This window comes from Barbus barbus (assembly GCF_936440315.1).
Source record: "Barbus barbus genome assembly, chromosome: 30".
In the NCBI taxonomy this organism is placed as follows: domain Eukaryota; kingdom Metazoa; phylum Chordata; class Actinopteri; order Cypriniformes; family Cyprinidae; genus Barbus; species Barbus barbus.
In genome coordinates this window covers 7,527,367-7,552,241 of record NC_136758.1, presented here as the reverse complement: position 1 = coordinate 7,552,241, position 24,875 = coordinate 7,527,367, and the positions used below count along the sequence as shown (strand labels likewise).

The 24,875-nt window shown below is 39.8% G+C and overlaps 1 protein-coding gene across 10 annotated transcripts in view; it reads right to left on the bottom strand.

The window, feature by feature from the left end:
- Window positions 1-24,875, bottom strand: part of LOC306850588 (SPARC-related modular calcium-binding protein 1-like) — a 62,495-nt gene that overhangs the window by 30,032 nt on the left and 7,588 nt on the right. For all 10 annotated transcript variants that reach the window (XM_079386293.1, XM_079386286.1, XM_079386290.1 and 7 more), the window contains exons 2-5: window positions 12,880-13,045; window positions 11,005-11,076; window positions 2,745-2,857; window positions 2,224-2,323 (exon numbers count right to left, since the gene is read on the bottom strand). In XM_079386293.1, the coding sequence (XP_079242419.1) occupies window positions 2,224-2,323; window positions 2,745-2,857; window positions 11,005-11,076; window positions 12,880-13,045 (451 nt within the window). The remainder of the gene's footprint in view (window positions 1-2,223; window positions 2,324-2,744; window positions 2,858-11,004; window positions 11,077-12,879; window positions 13,046-24,875) is intronic.

Below are 24,875 nucleotides of genomic sequence, written 5' to 3'. Positions count from 1 at the left end.
AATCTAGGAACGTACTAAACAAGTACTAGACAGTTAAGCAACTTATTAGATATTGAAATACTTTCAATAATTCCAGCTAAAATGGGCAGAGACAACTATACTGCAAGCCTTTCATTAATTGACACACTCAAGATGGGAATCTAACATGCTCCACAGTGCACATTACAATCTGCTAATTTTGAAAAGTAGTATGTTTAACAATGCTAAACAATTTATTTGGGGGGAATTTTGGTTATATACCTGAAATAAGGTCTGTGGTGAACACAAGATATCTTCACAATTTATTCTATACCAAAATTCATGAGTAATGCCCCATTAAATTGAAAGATTTTCCTTGTCTTGGTTGCTGAAAGTGGTTGCAAACAAGTGGCTACAAAATTATGTCATTAATTACTCACGCTAATGTCATTCCAAACCCGTTAGGCCTTCGTTCATCTTCAGAACACAAATTAAGATATTTATGCTACATAAATTGTTGAATAAAGTCGTTATTTTTGTTTTCTTTTAAATTATTCTTGTAGCTTCATAAAATTAGGGTTGTACCACTGGTGTCACATGGTCTGTTTTAACGATGTCCTTACTACATTTCTGGGCCTTGAACATGGTAGTTGTGTTGCTGTCTACTGTATGTAGGGTCAGAAAGCTCTTAGATTTCATCAAAAATATCTTAATTTGTGTTCTGAAGATGAACAAAGGTCTTCAGAGTTTTCAATTTTGGGTGAACTATCCCTTTGAACATCATAAAGCTGAACAGATAAACTCATCTACTCACTTTTACAATGTTTAAAACTGCGTTCTTGCAAACTATTCAAACTCATACTTTCAGGAAAGACTGGAAGAGTTGTCAGAAGAGACTGGAAGACTTGTCAAAAATTATCCAATGGGAAAATCTAATTGGGTTTTTGGAGGGAACCAGGGTGATGCTAACTTCGGGTTGGCTTACAAAAATACATAAACACTGCAGCACTCTATTTCTTCCAGTTTATTTCTCACAAAGGAAATGGAAGGTAAAGTTGGGGGCACTGCAGTGTGGGATGTTATACTGTATTTTGGCAAGTGTAGTAGTACTGTAGTGTACTGTGCACACTGCATACTACAGTAAAATTAGTATTATAGTATGCTATTCTAATCAAAGCCTGTGTTGCTAACAACACATTGCTGTTTATTTGAGTGGCCCAATATAGTAAAACTGACTTAAACAACAGCATGGATTGGGGGCAGGACTTCCTGTCTATCCATACAATAGAAGAATGTTTGGGAAATCTCTTTGGAAACCTGCTCAGTAATTATATTTTGCAATTCTGTTTGGTGCCACTAGTGGTGCCGAAATGGTTAAAAAAAAAAAAAATAAAATAAAAAAAATATATATATATATATATATATATATATATATATATATATATAACAATTAATTATATGGAACAGGCAAAAATTACCAAAAGTCACAGGTGTCTCTGCAGTTAGCTACAGATGAACTGAACTGACAAGTGACAGCTGGACGGACCATCCAGAAAGCTAGGTGAAATGTAGTATCAGAGTTAGGTAAGCACACGATGGCATGTAACCATAAATTGTCAAGACACACAAGAGGAAAAAATAACTAAAACCAGGTGCTCCAATCATAATGTAATCTAGTTCTGGCAGGAGATGGTGGTGTTATCTCCAACAGAACAATCATGGCCATTAGAGCAAAGTGTTCCCATTCATTTACGAAGAGAAAAGCTCCCTCATTCCAACCCTGCGCTGAAAGCAGTTATACAATGAAGAGAGAATGAGAAAGCAATGATGGAGAAGAAGGAAAAAATGGTTGCGAATGAAACAGATGAAGACAGAGACTGATTGAGTGTGAATTTGGAAAGAGACATAGAGAGAGAAAAGCAGAAATGCAGAAACCGTAAAGTAGAGAGAAAAATGGATGAACTTTCAGAGTCAGCGTAAGTCCTCCAGGATATTATCCATCACCTCTTGGTTCCATGCACAAACACAGTAGAAGTAAACTAAACAGAGTGGTGGCTAGAGTTTAACATCACGCTGACTCCATCAAAACAAAGAGCACAATTTAAATCAAACAAAGTCTAATGGCTTTGAAAGTGATGGACTGCAGACACAACTTCTTGACCGAGGCACCTTATGGTTTTGCGGTTCTGCTTTTAAGTACGACCTAAACACAAAGCGATAATCCAAGCAAACAGTCTAGAGATACTATCTGCATACATACAGTACCTGAACACACTGGCGTTTTGTTCTGGACAGAAGAGCCGCTGACTGGCTTGCCATCTGTCGTCACGCACCAGCAGTATCCTGTGAGGGTGTGACATTGGACCTGGAGGAGATACAGACGGATAGAGGTGAGAGGAAATTCCAGTAAGCGCTCTTGTATCTCCTGGACGACCCACACAAAACGTCCCGGCGCTTGCGCTGGGGGAATACAATTATTCAGAGTGAAAAATGGCTCTCATAAATGATGAGGCATTAAAAGCTTAGGCAGACTGGATGATCGCTGTTTAACAAAGTAAGGCACAGGTAAAATAGAGGCTGCGAGTCTATAAATGCGATTTAATGTACACTTTCCATTCAAATTCCCTATACGGCCATACTGATGAGAAACACAGGGAAGTGCTATTTTTTTTTGGAGGCTGGGGAAGATATTGGAAGGCTAATTTGTTCACTAGGTAGGTTTACTTTAGGATTCGTGGATGTCAGAATCAACACATAAAGTGCAGCGGACCGGAACTCTGACAGACCTGGGCAAATGTTCCATCGTCATTGCATTCTGGGATAAAAATTGATTCCTGTGGCCTCTTGGCCTGTTCCAGAGCCTGAATCCTCTCAGTCCGACATTTCGTCTGGCCTGCTTCTGAAATATAGATACAAATATGTCAAAGTACACACGCTTGACAATCGTGACGTTCACAATATTTGCTATAATATGGATACGTTTAGTACATAAGGCTAGGAAATGTCAATGGCATAGATTTGATTCTGAGAGAACTTTTAGTAAAATATACCTTGAATTCATTATATGTTGCTTTGAGGGGGGAAAAAATATAGGAAACACATACACTGAATTATACATCAGGGAAAATCATGGGAAAATTCACATAAACTAAGACACCAAACACACTCCCACACTTTTCCCAAACTTTTTGACCAATGAACTCCATTGACCTTTCCAGTTGTTCATGATTACAGGATAGGTATTTTGAATGGCCTTCAAAAAATAATTTTACAGAACTTTGACTCACAAACACCAATTATATTTTAGATCTGAACAACTAGAAAAAGTTGATGGAAATGACCATGCCATTTCCATGACTTTTTAAAGATATTATTAATGTATGTGAGTATTCCCGTCTTGAAAATCACCATTTTAAAATAGCTTGATATTTTCATGACCACTGAAATCCTGAAAACAATTAACATAAGCATTACTGAAGATAGGATTATTGGAAAATTCATCGCATTAAACAGCCTTCGAAAGAAACCTCATCACTTGCAGTAAGAAATGCATCATGAAGATTCTTAATCTTGAAACTTCTAAGGATGGAAAATATGAAGTTTGAAATGTCAAAGCTGAGTGTCATGTTCCAGCATGTAAGCACTTGGTCATTTTGTATGAAAACAAAGTATTTAGTCATTCTAAATTCTAAGACAAATAAACAATGCTTACAAGTTGGACCTCAGTGCTGGACTGCACTCAAGATGTGGGGAGGCTAAAAACCACATAATCATTTTCACACTTTTGTCTTTTAAGCTATTCACAGTTAATATGCTTTAATATGCAATATGCTTTCAAATACACGTTAGCATATGAACTCAGAGTCAGAAGTAAGCATATCAAGCACACAAAGAGACAAATTGCAAATCTGCCCTGCATGTCTGAAAGCAGATGCGCTCAAATCATCCATGATGCAGAAATAAAAAACGCCTGTTGTATCTGTAAAGTTTGTGACCGATTGGGAGAGAGAGGCAGGTGGGCTACAATTACCCCCTGATAACAAGACTTATGGACATGTAAAAAAACAAACAAACCCCAAACAAATCAGTTATTATTCTGACATTTTTTGTGTAATTTTTTAGTGTAGAATATATAGAAAAAAGCCATCCAGACAATTTATTTTAGTATTTTACAAATCAGTAATTTACTTAAATTTACCCCAAATTTACCCAAATTTTTGGTTCCTCTTCAGGAACTCGAGCTGCATCCGTAGACGTTTTGGGGAATACCTTCAGCGTAACCAGCTCTGAATACAAGTGAAATCTGTCCAATGGATGGGCGAGACGTCACGGACGAGGTGACGTAATGACCAGCTGATACAAAGCATGTGCGATGAAACCGGCGTCAGCTTTCTGTCATTCAGCTAGCGCTCTGTGTCTCTGTGAGTCATATTTGGTGTTGCCTGTCTAATCATGTCTAAAAGCCAGTATAAGGCTAAGCACGAGGGCGAGAGGAAACAGTACAAGCAGTGTGTCCCTCCCTGCAAACGTTTTATGTGTGCAGGTGATACACATAGCTTCGTGTGTGGTTTGTTTGGGAGCGAGGCATGTGGAGGTCGGCTCTCGAGGGTGCTGACTGCCCGTACTGCGAGAGCCTCCCTCTGCTTATGCTTCACTCCATCGTCAGTGTTCCCCGCGGCGCTGGCCCTGCTTCCGCCGAGGCGGGGCGGTGGCGGTGCTCGTGGGGTTCGTAGCGCGATCTGATGGAGGAATCGGAGACGAGTGAGTCTCTATCTCCGTCCTCACCTGTCAGATCCGATGACCGCTCCCCGAGATTGGAAGCCCGCTGTGCGGATTCTTCCCCTCGGGCAGTGGCCTCTGCATTTCTCTTGTCTTCCTCTGAGGAGGTTAACATGGGAAACATCGAAGACGTTGCGCCCTCTCTTTCGCCCCAATATGAAGAGCTTGTGGAGGTGGTCACTCGTGCCATGGCCAAGTTAAATCTCGACTGGCCGTCCGAGTGTCATGTCGAACCGCAGAGAGGCAAGTTGGACAAGCGCTTTCTGCGGTTTAAGACTCCATCTCCACATCGGAGCCGGCATTTTTTTCCCAAAAAATGTTTTTGGGGGAAAACCTTTCTCGGCCCGCCTCTTCGTCCCCTCATCGGATTACTATGGTAATGTAATGGGGATGAGTGAGCGCGGCTACAGAGCGATGCCGCGTGTGGAACATATGCTCGCGAGCTATCTGTTCCCCGACGCGGCATCGACTCTGAAGGCTCCGACCCTGCCCACCAAGCCGCTGCGCTCTTCGTCGACACTTGTGGGCAAGGGGTACACGGCAGCAGGTCAGGCTGGCTCGTGTCTGCACACCATGGCGGTGTTGCAGGCATACCAGGCTGACCTGCTCAAGGAGTTAGACGAGGGCGAGGGATTTAGTGTGGAGGATATCACCGAGCTCTGCAAAACTGCTGATTTGTCGCTCCGTGCCTTCGGCCAAGAAGCCCTGAGGCTGGCGGCCCAGGGCTTATGAGGATAGCCCTTGCTGGGGAAGAGTGGCGATCACCGCAGCACACGGTGCCGTCTCGCCCCAGTGCCCTCAAGAGGTCGATCTGCTAACCCTGCCACGTATGGTGTGCCAGGGCGCAGCGATCTCCAGCGAGCCTTTTGGGGGTCTCTGGAGCAGCTACGAACTAGCTGCTCCGATTACACCAGAGGCAAGTCTGGAGAGACTGGTTCCCTTAGTAGACTATTTCGCAGGGTGGAAACTACTGCCGAATGTGTCACAGTGGGTCCTGCGTACTGTAGAGAGAGGCTACAGAATCCAGTTCGGTTCTCTTCCGCCTCGATTCAACGGGGTGGGCCACTGAATTCCACTCTGGTGGGCCCCGAGCAGGCTCTGATAATGGAACGAGAAGTAGAGTACTCTCTTGAGAAATGAGGCCACCAAGGTGGTCCCTCCTCACAAAAGAGAGTCCGGGTTCTATAGCCGGTACTTCATAGTTCCCAAGAAGGATGGAGGGTTGTGTCCCATTTTCAGATCTGCATAAGTTGAACCACTCAGTCAGCAGACTGAAGTTGAAGATGATCAAAACTCAAACAGGTAAGTATCTCAGATCAAGTCCGAGGACTGGTTTGTCACGATTGATCTAAAAGACGCAGACTTCCATATCTCCATCCTTCCCACTCACACGGAGTTCCTGAGGTTTGCTTTTGGGGGGAAAGCTTACCAATATCAGGTTCTTCCCTTCAGCCTAGCACTCTTTTACGAAGTGTGTGGATGCCGCGTGTAGCTCCGTTGCGGTTACGAGGCATCCGCATACTGAATTACATCGATGATTGTCGTATGTCCCCTTCTCGGATCGAGTCGATCCTCAAGGAAGTCAGGAGAGTGAAAGAAGGCCAGTCACTCACTGTCAAGCATTTTCAGAGACTGCTGGGTCTGATGGCAGCTGTGTCCAACGTGATAACTCTTACAGTGGTGGCTCAAGACTAAGGGGTTCTGCCCGAAGGGAAACCCGCTTCGCATGATAAAGGTCACGCTGCGGTGCCTACGTGCCTTAGACATGTGGAGACAACCTTGACTCTTGTCTCAGGGCCCGGTACTGGGAGCTCCTTGTCACCGCGTAATGCTAGCGACGGATGCGTCCCTCACTGGTTGGGGAGCGGTCATGAGTGGCCACCCTGCCCGCGGTCTGTGGAGTCGTCATCATCTTGGCACATCAACCGGTTGGAGATGCTGGCCGGGTTTCAAGCTCTGAAACACTTTCTCCCAGAACTAAGAGATCACCATGTGTTGGCGCGCACCGAGGAGGTTTGGACCAAGGAGGTTTGCGGTCGCGCCCCCTGAACAGGCTGGCGAACCAGATCCTTGTGTGGTCCCAGGGCAAACTCCTCTCACTGAGAGCAGTCTATATCCCTGGGCATCTCAATGTGGGAGCAGACATCCTGTCAAGACAGGGGCCGTGGCCCGAGGAATGGATGCTTCACACCGAGAGTGTTTGGCCAGGCACAGGTGGACCTCTTCGCTACTCGGGAGACAGCGCAATGTCCCCTCTGATACTCTCTAGTTCATCCAGCTCCACTGGGGCTTTGTCTGTATGCCTTTCCCCCGATTGCTCTGCTCCCTGGAGTTCTGGAGAGAGTGCGCCGGGATGGGGTCCGGCTGCTGCTAGTAGGCCTGCTCTGGTCGGGCCGAGTATGGTTCTCGGACCTGATTTCTCTCCTGGATGGCTCTCCATGGGAGATTGCCATCAGGAGAGATCTCCTCTCACAGGCAGGAGGCACCCTTGTGCACCCCCGCCCGGAGTTATGGAAGCTGTGGGTGTGGCCCCTGAGGGCGCACAGCTCATAGCTTCCGGTCTCTCAACCGAGGTTGACCCAGTTAACTGCCCGGTTGGTACAGTGCTGGAGTTCCTGCAGGCTCGACTCTCCGCAGGGTTAGCCCACTCCACCTTAAAGGTTTATGTGGTGGCAATTTCGGCCAACTATGCCTCTCTTGGTGGACAGTCGGTGGGTAGACACCCCCTTACACGTTTCCTCCGTGGTGCACTGAGGCTAAGGCCCCCAGTACGGTCCCGGATTCCTCCTTGGGACCTGGCTGTGGTATTGGATGCTCTCTGTAGGCCTCCCTTCGAGCCTATTTAGGAGATCTCTGATCGCCATCTCACCCTGAAGACTGTGTTTCTTCTGGCGATTTCTTGTCTGAAGAGAGTTGGGGATCTGCAGGCCCTGTCAGTGGCCCCTACTCACTTGGACTTTGCGCCCGGCACAGCCAAAGCCTTTTTGTACCCTCGTGCAGGGTACATCCCCATAGTTCCTTGCGTCACGCCCCAGCCTGTCGTACTGCAGGCCTTCAGTCCTCCTCCGTTTCGGGAGCCTGACCAGAAAAGGCTTAACTGTATGTGTCCAGTGCGAGCAATGGACACATACGTCCACAGAGCTGCCCTGTGGAGAAGGGCGGACCAACTGCTAATTTACTATGGTCCCCCTAAGAGAGGTCTTCCTGCTTCCAAGCAGACCCTCAGTCGGTGGATTGTGGATGCCATCAACATTGGAAGTCTGGCAGCGTGGATATCTCGTTCCCCAAAGCGTCTTTGGATGCAGCTCAAGTTGCTGAAGAGGAACGTCTTAGGTTACACATATGTAACCCCAGTTACTCGAGGGAACGAGACGCTGCGTCTCGATGCCACACTTCCGGCATCCCTGCCAGAGCTTGCTTCATTCCAGAGGCTGATGCCGGTTTTGCCACACGTGCTTTTGTACCAGCTGGTCATTACGTCACCTCGACCGTGACGTCTCGACCATCCAATGGACAGAATTCACTTGTATTCAGAGCGGTTACGCTGAAGGCATTCCCAAAAGCGTCTTCGGACGCAGCGTCTCGTTCCCTCAAGGAACTGGGGTTACATATGTAACCTAAGAAGTTTGTATATAGGCTTTACATTCTGTAAATAATAATATGATAATGCTTTAACCGAAGTTCCTATTCAGCTGTATGCAACCTGAATAAAAAAGAAAATGAAAAGAAAAGTGTCGATTCCAGCAATTAATTTAGATCTCCTCATGGCATCGTATTTATTTTTACAAGTTTTTACAATGTTGCACATTATAACCAATCACACAATATTCTGTTGACTTTATGAATGCATGGTCTTTATTTATGAATGCATTCTATGAATGGCCAATCAGAGGCATTCAGATTAGTCATCGCTGAAATGCTGGAGTTTTGTTCAGTCAGTGCGAGCATTCTACACTCTCGCATATGCTCTCATCATTAACAACAATGTGCAGATGTACACACAATGTGGTTCATGAGTTCACACCTACATATAATAAATAGAATAAAGTTTGTGTATTTGGTGTGCTGTCCGACGGGAGGGCTCCAAGCTCGGAATTTTGGAAACCCCCAAAAAGCAACATAGCAAAAGGACAGCCGTCCGACGAATAACCCCCCAAAATGAGCGCCAGAAATTTGGCGGGCTGGTGTTTCAGAAAAAAACGCAGTCTTTTGACCGGGAGGGCCCATACAAACTCCGACGGGAGCAGCTCACGGCGCCGGGTGAAAGGGCCCTTCCGGCCGATGGACGAGGAACAGCGTGATTTGGGGTGCTTGATCGGGAGGACTCATACTGTTTCTTGACGGGAGCAGCTCGCAGCGCTGGGAAGATGGGCCCCACTAGCCGATGGAAGAGGAGCAATGTGATTTTTTAAATTATTATTACATTGTGATGAAGTTAAAGGGATAGTTTACCGAAAAATTAAAATTTTGTCATAAATTGACCGTTCGCAAAGGCGGATTTTTTGTGAAAGGTCAATTATTCACCCTCATGCCGTTCCAAACCCGTAAGACCTTCGTTCATCTTTGGAACACAAATTAAGACATTTTTGATGAAATCCGAGAGCTTTCTGACCCTACATAGACAGCAATGTAACTACCATGTTAAAGGCCCAGAAAGGTAGTAAAGGCATCATTAAAATAGTCAATGTGCCATCAGTGGTTCAACCTTAATTTTATGAAGCTACAAGAATACTTTTTGTGTACAAAGAAAACAAAAATAACAACTTTATTCAACCATTTCTTTTCTTCCGTGTCAGTCCTTGACATTCATGAGAGTACTAATGTATTTAATAACAGGAATGTAATTTTTGTGTGAACTATCCCTTTAAATACAAATTCAGTCATATTAAAAATATTTTTCATGAAACCCACATCTGGTGCTTGCCTAAAACAACGGGTTCATGATTTGTGTAGTTAATAGATTACACTAACATTAGGCTACTTTTTACTTCTCTTCTTTTTTACTACTATTCTGGAGTTGGTTCATCCTCTGCCTATGATTCCTGGCACTTTTAACTGACCGCTTAACACAATCCAGTCTAAGAAATTGATGATGCAGACTGACCTTGACTTAAAGCCAGTCAATCTGTCTTTGTGCATGTGAACACTGGCTGCAAAAACTTACATGCATACCAGTGGGCATACGCACTTCCTTGGTAGTTTTCTCTAATGCTCTGGGGACTGTATATTCTCTCTAGACTGACACGCACACAGATGTGTTCTGCTGCCTTGATTTGAGATCAGCCACCTTCATGCCAACATGTGAATGACAAAACTGCGTACCAATTCAAAAAAGAAATAAATTGTGAGGAATGTGAGGCCGAAAGTGCCAGTGCAGTTTTAAATTAAATTAAAAGTTAAAAGTGTAAATAACAACTTTTATACAAAGAAATGAATAGTACTTTTTCCAAAAATGTTTAAAATCATGTACACTCACATGAGATGAAGACTCCTGTCATATCAGTAGCTTTATAAAAGCTGTTTTATTTTTACATGGAGCGGATCACCTCATGGGGGCATACATAATGAAATTACATGACCAGATGAATAACCACTTTATCTTTGTAAACCCCTGTTAAATTATGATTTATTGCATGATTTATTGGGATGAATTAATCACAGTTGAATGCATGCAAATTATTTATATAATTAGAATTATGCAATAGCATTTGTGAAACTTTAGCTTTAGCATGCTGTTACATTCTTGTACTACAGTCTTAATCATTCTTTCTTTCTACCTCTTGAACACTGCTTTAACGCATTACAAGTAACATAAGTTACCTAGATTACTTTTTCAAGTAACTAGTAAAGTAATGCATTATTTTTTAATTTACCAGAAAATATAATATGTTAAATAATGTCAGTTACTTTTTCCCATTTATTGACCATGTTGAGAGAAATCAGTAAAAGTAATGTAACCCATTACTTTCCATAAAAAGTAAATATAAAGGTCCTTGCACACTGAGTCCGAAATTATTGTATGCATTTTTTCGTATTCGTTATCCTTTCCTATCAAAATTCTTGCTACGGATATGAAACGCAGAGTAACGAAACTGATCCAATTTTTTTTTTTTATGAAGGACGAAAGTTTCGGAGTAACTCTCCCCAACACTGCTCCTAAATAAAATCATCAGTACTTGAGTGCACAGTACAGAAATATGCAAATCGGGAAGCTGTCTCAGGGTGCAAAGTTGGAAGAATCTTGAGTGTGTATGTAGGTTTTCATACCTGTCAGCTCTTTGACCTCTGAAACAAGTGTGGGCGCAGGAAGAGGCTGATCTATCCTCATCCAGTTTTTACCTGAAATCGCAAAATAAATAAATAAATAAAAAATGCATATCACGTAACACAATTACTCAAAGAATGGACAAGTTTACGGTAACTTATGTTTTAGTTTTGTTCGTTTATTTTGTTTTTGAAGCAGGCCTTTTATTCTTTTTTGTGCTTTCATTTTAAAGTTATAGTTCCTATTTCCTGTTGTCTTGTTCATTGTTTCATGTCCCTCATGTTTCTGGGCATCGAGGTTATGAGTTTTTGGAGTTTTGGTGTTGGAATTTGGTCCCATTCTTGCCTGATATAAATTTCCAGCTGCTGAAGAGTTTGTGGTCATCTTTGACGTATTTTTCATTTAATGATGCACCAACTGGTGAAAGATCTGGACTGCAGGCAGGCCAGTTCAGCACCCAGACTCTTCTACTACGAAGCCATGCTGTTGTAATAGCTGCAGTATGTGGTTTTGCATTGTCCTGCTGAAATACACAAGGCCTTCCCTGAAATAGATGGCATCTGGAGGGGAGCATCTGTTGCTCTAAAACCTTTATATACCTTTCAGCATTAAAAATCTGCTCATACCGTATGCACTTATGCACCTCCATGCCATCAGAGATGCTGGCTTTTGAACAGCGCTGATAACACGCTGGAAGGTCTCCCTCCTCTTTAGCCCAGAGGACACGGCGTCCGTGATTTCCAACAAGAATGTCAAATTTGGACTCGTCTGACCATAGAACACTTTTCCACTTTGAAAAAGTCAATTTTAAATGAGCTTTGGCCCACAGGACACGACGGCGCTTCTGGACCGTGTTCACATATGGCTTCCTTTTTGCATGAGGAGGGAGCTTTAGTTGGCATCTGTAGATGGCACGGCAGATCGTGTTTACCGATAGTGGTTTCTGGAAGTATTCCTGGGCCCATTTAGTAATGTCAATGAAAGAATCATGCTGATGAGTGATGCAGTGTCGTCTGAGGGTCCGAAGACCACGGGCATCCAACAAAGGTCTTTGGCCTTGTCCCTTATACACAGAGATTTCTCCAGTTTCTCTGAATGATGTTATGCACTGTAGATGATGAGACATTGACATTATTCCAAATAATGACAGATAGACAATCTTTTTACGCACCCTTTCACAGATTGGAGAGCCTCTGCCCATCATTAGACATCCCTTTTATAGCTAATCATGATACAGACCTGATGTCAGTTAACTTAATTAGTTGCTAGATGTTCTCCCAGCTGAATCATTAAAAAAATTATTGCTTTTTCAGCCCTTTGTTGCCCCTGTGCCAACTTTTTTGAGACCTGTAGCGGGCATCACATTTGAAATGAGCTCATTTAGTGGATAAAAATGTAAATTTTCTCCATTTAAACATTTATGTTCTCTATGTTCTATTGTGAATAAGATATTGGCTCATGTGATTTGAAAGTCTTTTAGTTTTCATTTTATTCAAAAAAAAAAAAAAGCGTCCTAACATTTCCAGAATTCGGGTTGTACATAGAATGTCTGAAGAAGGTCTTTATCACATATAATACCTAGTCAAACAGTATGTGATTATGGATGAAGCAAAGTTTCTTTCAGGATTAGTTTTCTTGACAGGAATGAAAATGAGGCTGTGAGGTATAGAGGTACATTGTATTAAATGGACTGTACACTGCTTAAAGGGCCAGTTCACCAAAAACATTTCTCAAGATGTTCCATTGATGAAAGAATTTTCATGTTTGCCTCAAGTATCCCTTTAATGTTTTAAAATGCATGTGATAATAAGGCTTGTTTTCATATGATACTTTTTTCCTCATAAATTCTCACCCAACAAAGTCTGATGTCCACTGACCTTTGCATCTGCCCCTGTGGGCGAGGGTGAGTGTGCGGTCCTTGCATTTCGCCCTCTCCAGGTCACAGTTGGTATCATAACTGCGTCCGTCTGACCCACACACAGGCTTGCCGTGACTTCTGGAGCATGCAGGGGAACATGGGCTCTCTCTGTCCCCTATAAGCCACTGCACACACATATACACATATATGAAGTATAGTTAAAGAGAGCACTGAGGGCATTACACTAATAATAAGCTACGAAGCACTTGACAGAATACTCTAATGAGTGTGCAATAAGTTAAAGCGAGCTGCTGAGCTGAGCTGCAGCTCAATGAGTTTCACAGGCTTTAGTAGCAGGACGACTAAGATTGCTTAGTACAATTTCCATGAATCATGAATCTGAAAATAGCTGAGCTCAAATACCATATAGCCTTATATAGACTTCTGTTTTGAGTTTTCAGAACAAATACATTACAATTAATAGAAGAGACAGGCAAATCTAAACATGTACAGACTAAAATTGTAATTGTGCAAATTCAAAATATGGGTAATTCCTATCTATCTATCTATCTATCTATCTATCTATCTATCTATCTATCTATCTATCTATCTATCTATCTATCTATCTATCTATCTATCTATCTGTCTGTCTGTCTGTCTGTCTGTCTGTCTGTCTGTCTGTCTGTCTGTCTGTCTGTCTGTCTGTCTGTCTGTCTATCTATCTATCTATCTATCTATCTATCTATCTATCTATCTATCTATCTATCTATCTCTGTCTGTCTGTCTATCTTGTAGGAAAAAAAAAACTCTGGAGAAAAATGACCAATGTCCTGTCACAAAATTACCAGTACATTTTCCATTAACATTACAGACATTTCCTTCAACCTTAAAACACAACACAATGCAATGCATAATTCAAAATACAGGTAAAAATCAACACAGAAAATGTATTCATATTATCACAGTACAGAGGGCCATATTTTTAAATGGACCATGTTTTCATTCTGATTTGGTCTATCAAATAACATTCTATTCTATTGTATTGTATTGTATTCTATTCTATTTTAGTTTAGTTTATCCAAATAAGACTGAATTTGATTACTATTCGGAATGGATTCAACTGTGAAATTTTCACACTTTTCACTTATGAATTGTGCACAATTAGACCTGGGACATGCATTACAAAGTAAATAGGTCCGTTTAGATTGTATATTACTGAAAGAAAAGTTTTGAGAATATGAAAATATAAAAATATAAAACATGAGAATATAATTATTTTGTTATCCCTTACATTAAGAAAAACAATTGTGGTAACACTTTACAATAAAGTTGCTGAAATCGCGTTTGGTCTCATACTGTATCGCGTATCTTGTCAGTGTGTGCACTTGCTTGGCCAGTTTTAGTGATTAATAGGAAAGTGGGTTCAGCTGAATTCTAGCAGTGATTTGTTAGATACGTATAAAAAAGGTTATTATACCGCGGCAGCGGTCACGGCAGCCCTCGTGTGAAGTCCTCTTAATGTGAAGACCAAAGAGTGTAAAGACCATCGACTCCACCGGGCTAGGACACCGGCAAAGGATATAAGTATCGCTTTTTATTTTTTTCCTTTATATGTTTACTATTGAAATGTTGTTGTTGTATGCAATCGTCAATTTGATTTAATTTCTGTATTTTCTTAAATGGGTGTGTATAGAGTATTTACAGAGTGTTCACTTTTAGTTTTAGTTACTTTTTCTTATTTGTAAGTCGCTTTGGATAAATGGGTCTACTAAATGACTAAAAGTAAAGTAAAAGTACAATAAGGTTCATTAGTTAACAATATTAGTAAACATGAACTAAGAATGAACAATACTTCTACAGCATTTATTAATCTTAGTTAATGTTAATTTCAGCATTTACTAATGCATTATTAAAATCACAAGTTGTGTTTGTTAACATTAGTTAATGCACTGTGAACTAACACGAATAAACAATGAACAACTGTATTTTCATTAACTAACATTAACAAAGATTAATAAATAGTGTAATAAATGCATTGTTCATTGTTTGTTCATGTTAGTTAAAAAACATTAACTAGTGTTAATAAATGACACCTTATTGTAAAGTGTTACCACAATTGTATTCTCTATAAATCATTGTTCCAATTGATTAAAATTCATCAATGGTACCTTCTTTTATTTTACCTTATCGTTAATGTCATGCAACCAGACACCTCAAATATACAAAATCATTTTTGAATTTCCACAAATTCAGAGGGACATACATTCCCCTAACTTTTGGGAGGAAGGAGAAAGGAAAGCCAGTTGAGCATTCAGTGTAAACCTATTACAAGACAAATTCACTATAGATTGTGCCATAGTTCCAGGCCCATCATGCAGTGCGTCCCACAGCACAGCAGGTAGACAAAACTGCAGAACCTCTTCTGGAAAAAGGGTAGCTTTAGCCAGAAACACGGGGCACATTTTCCATTTTAACACGACCCATCTGAATAACCAGAGCTGACCGTTTCTGATCACACACACACACACACACACACACACACACACACACACACACACACACACACACACATCAAAACGTAGCTACAGGATTGAATCTCTTGAGTTGAGCAATCAAGCAAATGGAACCAAACGATGTCACTAATATAGCAGACATGGACTGAATCAGTCTGAATACCTGATGACAGACACTTTTTCCCCCTTTCAGCTAAGTATGCATTATTAAATCTAGCTCCTTTACTATGTACTATTATGCTGCTTATAAATTAGTACTATACAATACAAATTAGTACTATACAATACAATACTATACAAACTGTACTGAACTTATAAATTAATAAATATACTATTATTAGATTGTAATACATACTCGGTTAAATTCATCCACAAACATGTTCTAATATATAAATATATAATATATGTTTATGTGTTCACACTGTGTACTTTTTAATTCTCACTTGGGTAAATAATCCAGAACAGCCACATTAAAAATTAATACCTAAGCAAATCTTTAGTGTTGTTTAAGACAGGAAAAAATATTCCTGGTGAGAGCTGCCCGGTCTAAGTAGCACAATAAATGCTGTATCCAAAGCAAGCTGTTATAAAGGTGATTTAGAACTGAGTACACGTCCAGATGGTGAGTTGCCTACTTGTCCATTTTCTTTGAAGGAAACCATGAAAAAGAAAGAAGCAGGCAAAGGTTCCGCAGACAAGCTGTTGTATTGTTTTAATTCATCTTGACTACATTAATATTTCAATGATGTGTTCTGCCTGATGACATTTATTATGACAGAAGGCATAACAGATTAATACTCAGTTGTATAACCTAAAGTGCACGTCTTTATAATCTAAGATTCATCTACAGGAGCTGAGAAAGGTTCAAAGATAAGCCTCAAGTGTCAGAATTAATAAGATCGCTGTAAACAAAAATGCTATTCTTTTCATTTGTTCATCCTCATGTTGTGCCACCTGTATGATTTTTCTTTTGCCTGTGGAACAAAAAGGAAGATATTTTGCAGAATATTTGGATTTTTGTTTTCCTTTGGACTGTTACAAGCTGTTGGTGCATATATAAGATCTGTAAAGTTGCAAAGACTAATGTTTCAAACCCAAAGAGACGTTCTTTATAAAAGTTAAGACTTGTCCAAGCCTTCCTCAAAGGCCTCATTTAAACATGCCCCTGATCTAGGTCAGTGTGTTGGACGATTTGCATAACACCGCCCAAATGTTTACACAAAGACAGAAGGCGTAACTTTTATTCTCGCTGTGTATTGTTGCTGCCGCTGCATGTCGTGGAGAATGGGGCGTAACATTTCCGTGACACACTTGAGGTATTTGGCCAGTCACAACCCTCTGGATAGCAGGCCAATCAGAGCACACCTCGCTTTTCAGAACGATGAGCTTTGAAAAAAATCAATGTTTCAGAACGGCAGGGCAGAGAGGAGCAACAATAATGTACGGTATGTGTAAAATAATGTGTTTTTTAAACCTTAAACCACATAAACACATTGCATTACACCAAATACACAAAATAATGTTAATGTAATATGACCACTTTAAATATCATACAATAAAATCAAATGTCTCAATTAAGTTTGGGACAACTTGAGGGTGAGTAAATCTTCATAAGTCCTACTCACTTCACTTTCACACTTTCACTTTCACTTAAATGCATCCAAAAGCACTCTAAAATTAAGCGGATTGCATTTAATATTAACTTAATATATAGCATAATACATTTTGTCTGATAACATTAGTTCACGCGTAAGTACATAATTACACATTTTGTTCATACTTACACACACACACACACACACACACATATATATATATAGATATATAGATATGTGTGTGTGTGTGTGTGTGTGTGTGTGTGTGTGTGTGTACTTGTTTATGCTACATTGTAAGGACCAAATGTCCCCACGAGGATAGTAAAACCTGAATTTTTTGACATTATGGGGATCGGCCTGCAGGTAAAAAAAATAATAAATAAAAAATAGTAAATTATGTTTATCTTAAAGTGTAACAATGCAAAGAGTTTTTCTGTAAGGGGTAGGTTTAGGGATAGGGTTATGGGATAGAAAATATTGTTTGGTCAGAATATAAGTAATAGAGATCTATTGGAAGTCCCCACAAATCACAGAAACAAACATCTGTGTGTGTGTGTGTGTCTTTTAAGTACATTGCTTCCATAATAAGAGCTCTTTTTAAAAGTATTCTAAAGTGTATGGTTACAATTTATTTTAAGGTGTCCTTGTTACAGTGGCTTTATACATTTAAGTACTGAGTAATATTAATTAACTACATGCACTTAATATATGACTAGGGTTAGGATTGGGGTTTGGTTTAGGGTTACTTAGATGTAATTATGCATAATTTATTGTTATTATACTAGTACGTACATGTAACATGTAACAAGGAGACCTAGCGTACTCTAGTAAAGACATCGTTGAGGATTCTAGAAAGGCACTAACACACACAATTACAGTCAACATAAGAAGGCCCTCTGGGAGGTTAACAACATGACAACGTGACTACTGACATGGTGCAGAGGACAAATCTATGTATCACCTTGGATTGAAAGCATACTAATACATGACTAGATCTGTAAAATATGTGTTTATTTGTAAAATATGAGTCTACGTATAACTGTTTAACTGTATAACTAGAGGTGAAATGAATCACACACATTCTGTCAGTTTGTGTGGGCAGAAGTTTAGTTAAGCATGGAACACAGAGGAAAACAGAAGCCTACACACCATACAAATCTTCCATCATTCTCACTTTTAACAATATACAATGCCACAGAAAGTATTGGGAGATTCTGGGACACTTAAGTCATGCCTTTTACAAATGCACTGGATTTTTGTTTATTTATTTATTTATTTTTTTTACTTTTTTATTTAGGTACTGGATGTATAGATGTGTACTATACATGTATTTATTGTATCTCTTTTGTTTATTTCTTGATTTTGTGCAATGCAATAATATTCATATATTTGTGGCACAGGTGCTTAACAAACTTTTAGGGCTGCTGTACATACAGTCAGTATTGCATTGCAAAGGTTTCTCAATCAGTAGGCTACACTTCTTTTTTATAGAGTAACATGTCCGTTCAGTAGTCAGCATTCAATAAATCCTACTAGTTCCCTGACACTGCTAAACTCAAATATAAATCATTAAATACAATCCTCTTGTTGAATAAACAATATGTCAAGCACGTTTTTCTAATTAAAAGTAAATTCCAAAAAATGTTCTCGTTTTTCAGTTTGGGGTTTATAACAAATGTTTCATATTAATACTCTATTTTGAGAATAAGGGTAGTCTTAACTTTTGCATGGACTCCTCACAATAAAGTGAAGATTTCTGGACGAGCTGGAGACACCAGAGTAATCTCATTGCACAGATGGATTTTTATTCTTGGCAAGCATTGTGTGTGTTTGTGTGTGTGTGTGTGTGTGTGTGTGTGTGTGTGTGTGTGTGAAGTAAGAGACACTACTTCTATCGGACTGTAATTGAAGCCTCTGGGAGGCTGTAATCTCTGGTATTTTCTCAGAGAAAGCTGTATCATTAAACGCTGATAGCCACTGCTATATCTTCACAGAAAAATGCCATAGCACTGACCCAGAACACATTCTCTCTGTCAGAAACCCTTCCTTATCCAAATCCCAGCAGTCGCTCACTGTGTATCAAGCACACAGCGCTGCTTCTGGCCCACACAGGGAGAACAGCCCTTTGTCCCTCGACTCTGTCTCCCAACTTGTTCTCTATCTCCCTCACACACATATTTTCCCTCTCTTTACTTGTCTATCTAGTGCTCTCTTGCTCACATTGTCTCTCTCTGTCTGCTCCAGTCCTTGTCGAACTTTGCTGTCTGCCTAGTGTAATTTAGTCTGGAAACAATGCGCTTGTACACACACTAGGGATGTGCAATAACACAAAGGTTGCGCAACAAATAATTATTAGTCATCACTTTGATGGATTGGGTTGTATATTATTCTTGATGCTTTATTGTAGTGTTTGGTGATATCACATGATTTTCTATAAAATCTTTTTTTTTCCCAACATTGCGAAAAAGAAACAGACATTGTGGTCTTGTGAACTGGCTTTCTGATTTATGAAATAATATCACATGAATTATTCCACTGGACTACTGTTAGATCTCTCGTTTGTCATCCTAAATCCTAAAAAGTCCCATGTCTGTCCTGGTCTGTTTTCACAGGGATGCTTTATTCTTCTTTTTTCCCCATTTTCTTCATTTTTAACCCACATTTTCACCCCTTACAGTAATATTTTTAGCTAAACACAGTGGACCATAGAAATCAAGATAAGTAATTTTCAAACACAGCAAGGAATGAATTAGCTAATAATTAAATTTGGAAAATGTTAAACTCCCAAGATCAGACTCTTTGACAATTGGTTATTTTCCACTTATTACAGCTGGTTATAACTACATTGATGCTTTCTGAGAATCATACACTCTCACCTAGAACAAAACTGACCATTATCTAAACCTCTTAAACACTTGTAAACACTCAAGCATGTCCCCAAGCATTAAACCTTTCTGACTTTCTCAGAATGTTTCATTAATACTTTTTAATATCACATACTCCCAATTAGAACAAAACAGATCAATATTTAAATCTCTTTATCACCTTGAACGCTCAGACGTGTACCTGAGTCACAGCAAGAGTGATATGGCAAAGCATTAAAGGGATAGTCCACCCCAAAAAATGAAAATTCTGTCATTAATTATTCATCCTCATGCCGTTCCAAACCCAAAAGACCTTTGCTCATCTTCAGACCAAACATTAATTAATATGATAATCTATAAAGAAAAGTGAAAATCAAATAAACCCACTTTGCGTTACACCATATTGTTGCTGCAGTTATCTGAAGCTGGGCATATGATGTGCAGTTTCAAAGATGTTTATGTTAGATACCAACTTTCACTGTACGAGTAAATCGCATGCAATGTAAAGTCAAAGCTCACTGTATGTGGTCACAATATACGGTCACAAGTGATTTATGTTCTTACACTATATGGTTTGATCGTCAAGCTACCACCTGACTGCTGAAACTATACATGTGAAATAAACACGCAGAACCCCCAAACCTGTAGCTGTGTGCCCGTGTCACCATAGTTTCATTTCCCTTTTTGCACATGCGCAGAGAGGGAAAAAACACTGAGTTCAGGGCAATCAATTTGTAGCCCTGCTTTAACTGTGCGAGATCCTCATGATGGCCCAAAATTTCTGACATGCCAGAAATTCATCTGACCATCTGATTGCCGGTTCGAGAGAGGGTAATTGCCTCTCGTTACCACTGCACAATAAACAATAAACAATGAATGAAAAACCTGAAAATCGGCCTGACTCAGAAAAAAAAAAAGTCGTATGGCTCAGAAATCAGATGAAAAATCACATAGTCAGTGTCCGACTTGAGATGGTTTGTGTTCACAAGTCAAATTCGTGAGCCACCATGAAACCAATCAAGATTATAGCAGAGTGTGCAAGATTATTGCACAAAGTGCAAATGTTGGAAAAGGCTATTTAAACTAACTCTGACAACAAAATTACAAAAGAAACCCATTTGGTAACAAGAGCTGTGGTGTGAAGAGTAGATTAGAGTAGATTTTAGCGTAAAGTCTTGCAGGGCAAAAAGTACTGTTATCTTCAATAGTATAGCGATGTATGAAGCACAACTCACACAGACGTCACTTTCAAACCAGGCAGCTTTTTTTTGGTCAGTTTGGAAAATATTTGTGAAAAACTTGAGTGAAACCAGTTTGGTGAAATCTTTGACCCATACACAAAATTCCAGATCATGTGGATTTCTATTGAAAAGACTGGACTTCGACTGCAAAAATTTGCTTTAAGATCTGAAATCATACAGTCGGTAGAAGGCAGTGTAGGGGAAAGTTACTTTTATAAGTAATGCATTACAATATTGCTTTACTTCCTAAAAACATAGCTAATTACATAGTTTAGTTACTTTTTATGAAAAGCAATGCATTATGTTACTTTTAAGTTACTTTTTAAATCCGGGCAGGGCTTGCTTTTTTCTTCTTTTACAAAAAAGTTCTTCTTTTACAAATGTAAAAGCCCTTTCACACCAAACGTGAAATGAATACGCCTCATGCTGAAGGAAATGTAAATTCCCGTCTGTACAGTAGAGGGCGCAGCTCAAACAAACTGCATGAAGAATATAACGCAGGAGAAGAAAGTTCAACACTATTCAGCGATAACACAAATGAAACACCGATGTGTCATTTTTGCTTAGGATGGTTCAATTGGATCATTGAAAATCAGTAGCAAAGACATTGGTTAATAAAATGGGATTAAATACATAAATTATATTTGTCTTATTTAGCATATTACATTTTTTCAGGATTGTATAATATTCTGAGTTTACATTTGTCTGTTTTTATTCATTTTGAGGAATCCTGAATCTGTTTTTGTGCAGGTGATATGAGTAAACGCATATTTATTCTAGAACTACAGTAACATCATGTTCACACAGCACACACAACGCCTCTGCACTCACTCCCGATTTCTCTCAACATGGCAACATGAGATCTGTCAGTCAAGACATGTGAAAACAAAGTAACTGGTGTTACTTATTTGAAAAAGTAACTCAGATATTTTATTCTAAATTTTAAAAAAAAGTAATGTGTTACTTTACTTTTTACTTTAAAAAAGTAATCTGATTACATAACTCGTGTTACTTGTAATGCGTTACCCCCAACACTGGTAGAAGACAGAGCCCCTATACACTTATACATTTAATGCAATCTGCAACAAGCCTCTGATGAATTATAGTAAGTCTGGCATGATTTGTATCAAAGTACATGTTGCATGACTTCAAACCTGCATGCTTTCTCGTTATCTTAGCTGCGTGAACATTCTCTACAGTCGCACACTTTCTACCAACACAGTGTTAAACTGCAAAGCCCGCTGATGCTGTACAGTGTATCATGAGTCATTTTATATAAGGTAAACAATGACCCGCTGACTGGTTGACTACTTCGCTGCACTATTAGATGTCTGGTTAAAATTAGTACTCGTGAAAAACACACACTTTTTCTAAATGCACTCAGATAAGAACCTGTATGTACATGATTCCCACATCTCCCTCTCACCTGCAAACACACAACACTAACACCTGTATCATTGGGTCATTGGGTGTCATGTGGGCCCCTGCAATAAAAAAGCAGAGAAGAGGAAGGCAGGGGGTTTGGCGCTCATACGCCGAGTTGGGAGAATGTTGTCTTGGCATGAAACTTGTACTCGTCTCACTGTGTTTGTTCTTTACATGACTTTACGAGGTTTCAGTGATGTACTCGACCAGGTATGCTGTATACAGCGCTTCCCCAGGCCACCTCCATGTATCCATTTTTCAATTACTCATGCTGGTTAAGTTCATTTTTGAAGCTTGACCAGACTACCATGATGTTTTGTTTGTGTGGATAGCTAATTCTGAGAAATGAATTCTGTGGGAAAGCTTATGTCGTATCATTTAACTGAAATGCTGAGTGAAAACAGATTAGACTAGGTCTTTGTCATGTTGGAAAAAGTTCACACTCTATTAAGTCCATAATTCAAAGGGAAGGGAATATTGAAGTGTTCTAAATAGGTCTCATATGAATCATTGGTGTTCTCTTGAAAGTATGTTTGAAGAAAAAAGATTAAAAACATAAGAAGTTAAAGACTAAAGTATTCTAGTATTAATCTAGATTAAGGACAATGGTCTATATTACCCCCCCCCCCCCCCCCCTTAAATCATGGTTTAAACCATTTTAAAAATCATTGTAATTCATGAGTAGCTTATGCTTTTATAAAATAACACTTTCTATAAATAGTTACTTAATTAAAATAATATTTTAAACATACAATTCTTCTACCATAAATAATATAGTTATATTTATCAGGTGAACATTAGGATATTAACTGTCAGGGTTCTGTCATGTGTGTCATGTGTTCCTGCCCCTTGTGTCCTTATTTGGTGTGTTTCCTGTCCTTGTTAAATGTAATCATCAGTTAATTCTTGTCCAGCCATGTTCGTCTCATTATCTATGATTTACCTATGTACAGGTCCTTCTCAAAAAAATAGCATATTGTGATAAAGTTCATTATTTTCTGTAATGTACTGATAAACATTAGACTTTCATATATTTTAGATTCATTACACACAACTGAAGTAGTTCAAGCCTTTTATTGTTTTAATATTGATGATTTTGGCATACAGCTCATGAAAACTCAAAATTCCTATCTAAAAAAAATAGCATATTTCATCCGACCAATAAAAGAAAAGTGTTTTTAATACAAAAAAAGTCAACCTTCAAATAATTATGTTCAGTTATGCACTCAATACTTGGTCGGGAATCCTTTTGCAGAAATGACTGCTTCAATGCGGCGTGGCATGGAGGCAATCAGCCAATTGAGCACAGTAATACCATGGTCAGTAAACCATTTACCAGTGGTTTTGGCACTGTGAGCAGGTGCCAGGTCGTGCTGAAAAATGAAATCTTCATCTCCATAAAGCTTTTCAGCAGATGGAAGCATGAAGTGCTCCAAAATCTCCTGATAGCTAGCTGCATTAACCCTGCCCTTGATAAAACACAGTGGTTCAACACCAGCAGCTGACATGGCACCCCAGACCATCACTGACTGTGGGTACTTGACACTGGACTTCAGGCATTTTGGGATTTCCCTCTCCCCAGTCTTCCTCCAGACTCTGGCACCTTGATTTCCGAATGACATGCAAAATTTGCTTTCATCCGAAAAAAGTACTTTGGACCACTGAGCAACAGTCCAGTGCTGCTTCTCTGTAGCCCAGGTCAGGCGCTTCTGCCGCTGTTTCTGGTTCAAAAGTGGCTTGACCTGGGGAATGCGGCACCTGTAGCCCATTTCCTGCACACGCCTGTACACGGTGGCTCTGGATGTTCCTACTCCAGACTCAGTCCACTGCTTCCGCAGGTCCCCCAAGGTCTGGAATCGGTCCTTCTCCACAATCTTCCTCAGGGTCCGGTCACCTCTTCTCGTTGTGCTCCGTTTTCTGCCACACTTTTTCCTTCCCACAGACTTCCCACTGAGGTGCCTTGATACAGCACTCTGGGAACAGCCTATTCGTTCAGAAATTTCTTTCTGTGTCTTACCCTCTTACTTGAGGGTGTCAATGATGGCCTTCTGGACAGCAGTCAGGTCGGCAGTCTTACCCATGATTGCGGTTTTGAGTAATGAACCAGGCTGGGAGTTTTTAAAAGCCTCAGGAATCTTTTGCAGGTGTTTAGAGTTAATTAGTTGATTCAGATGATTAGGTTAATAGCTCGTTTAGAGAACCTTTTCATGATATGCTAATTTTTTGAGATAGGAATTTTGGGTTTTCATGAGCTGTATGCCAAAATCATCAATATTAAAACAATAAAAGGCTTGAACTACTTCAGTTGTGTGTAATGAATCTAAAATATATGAAAGTCTAATGTTTATCAGTACATTACAGAAAATAATGAACTTTA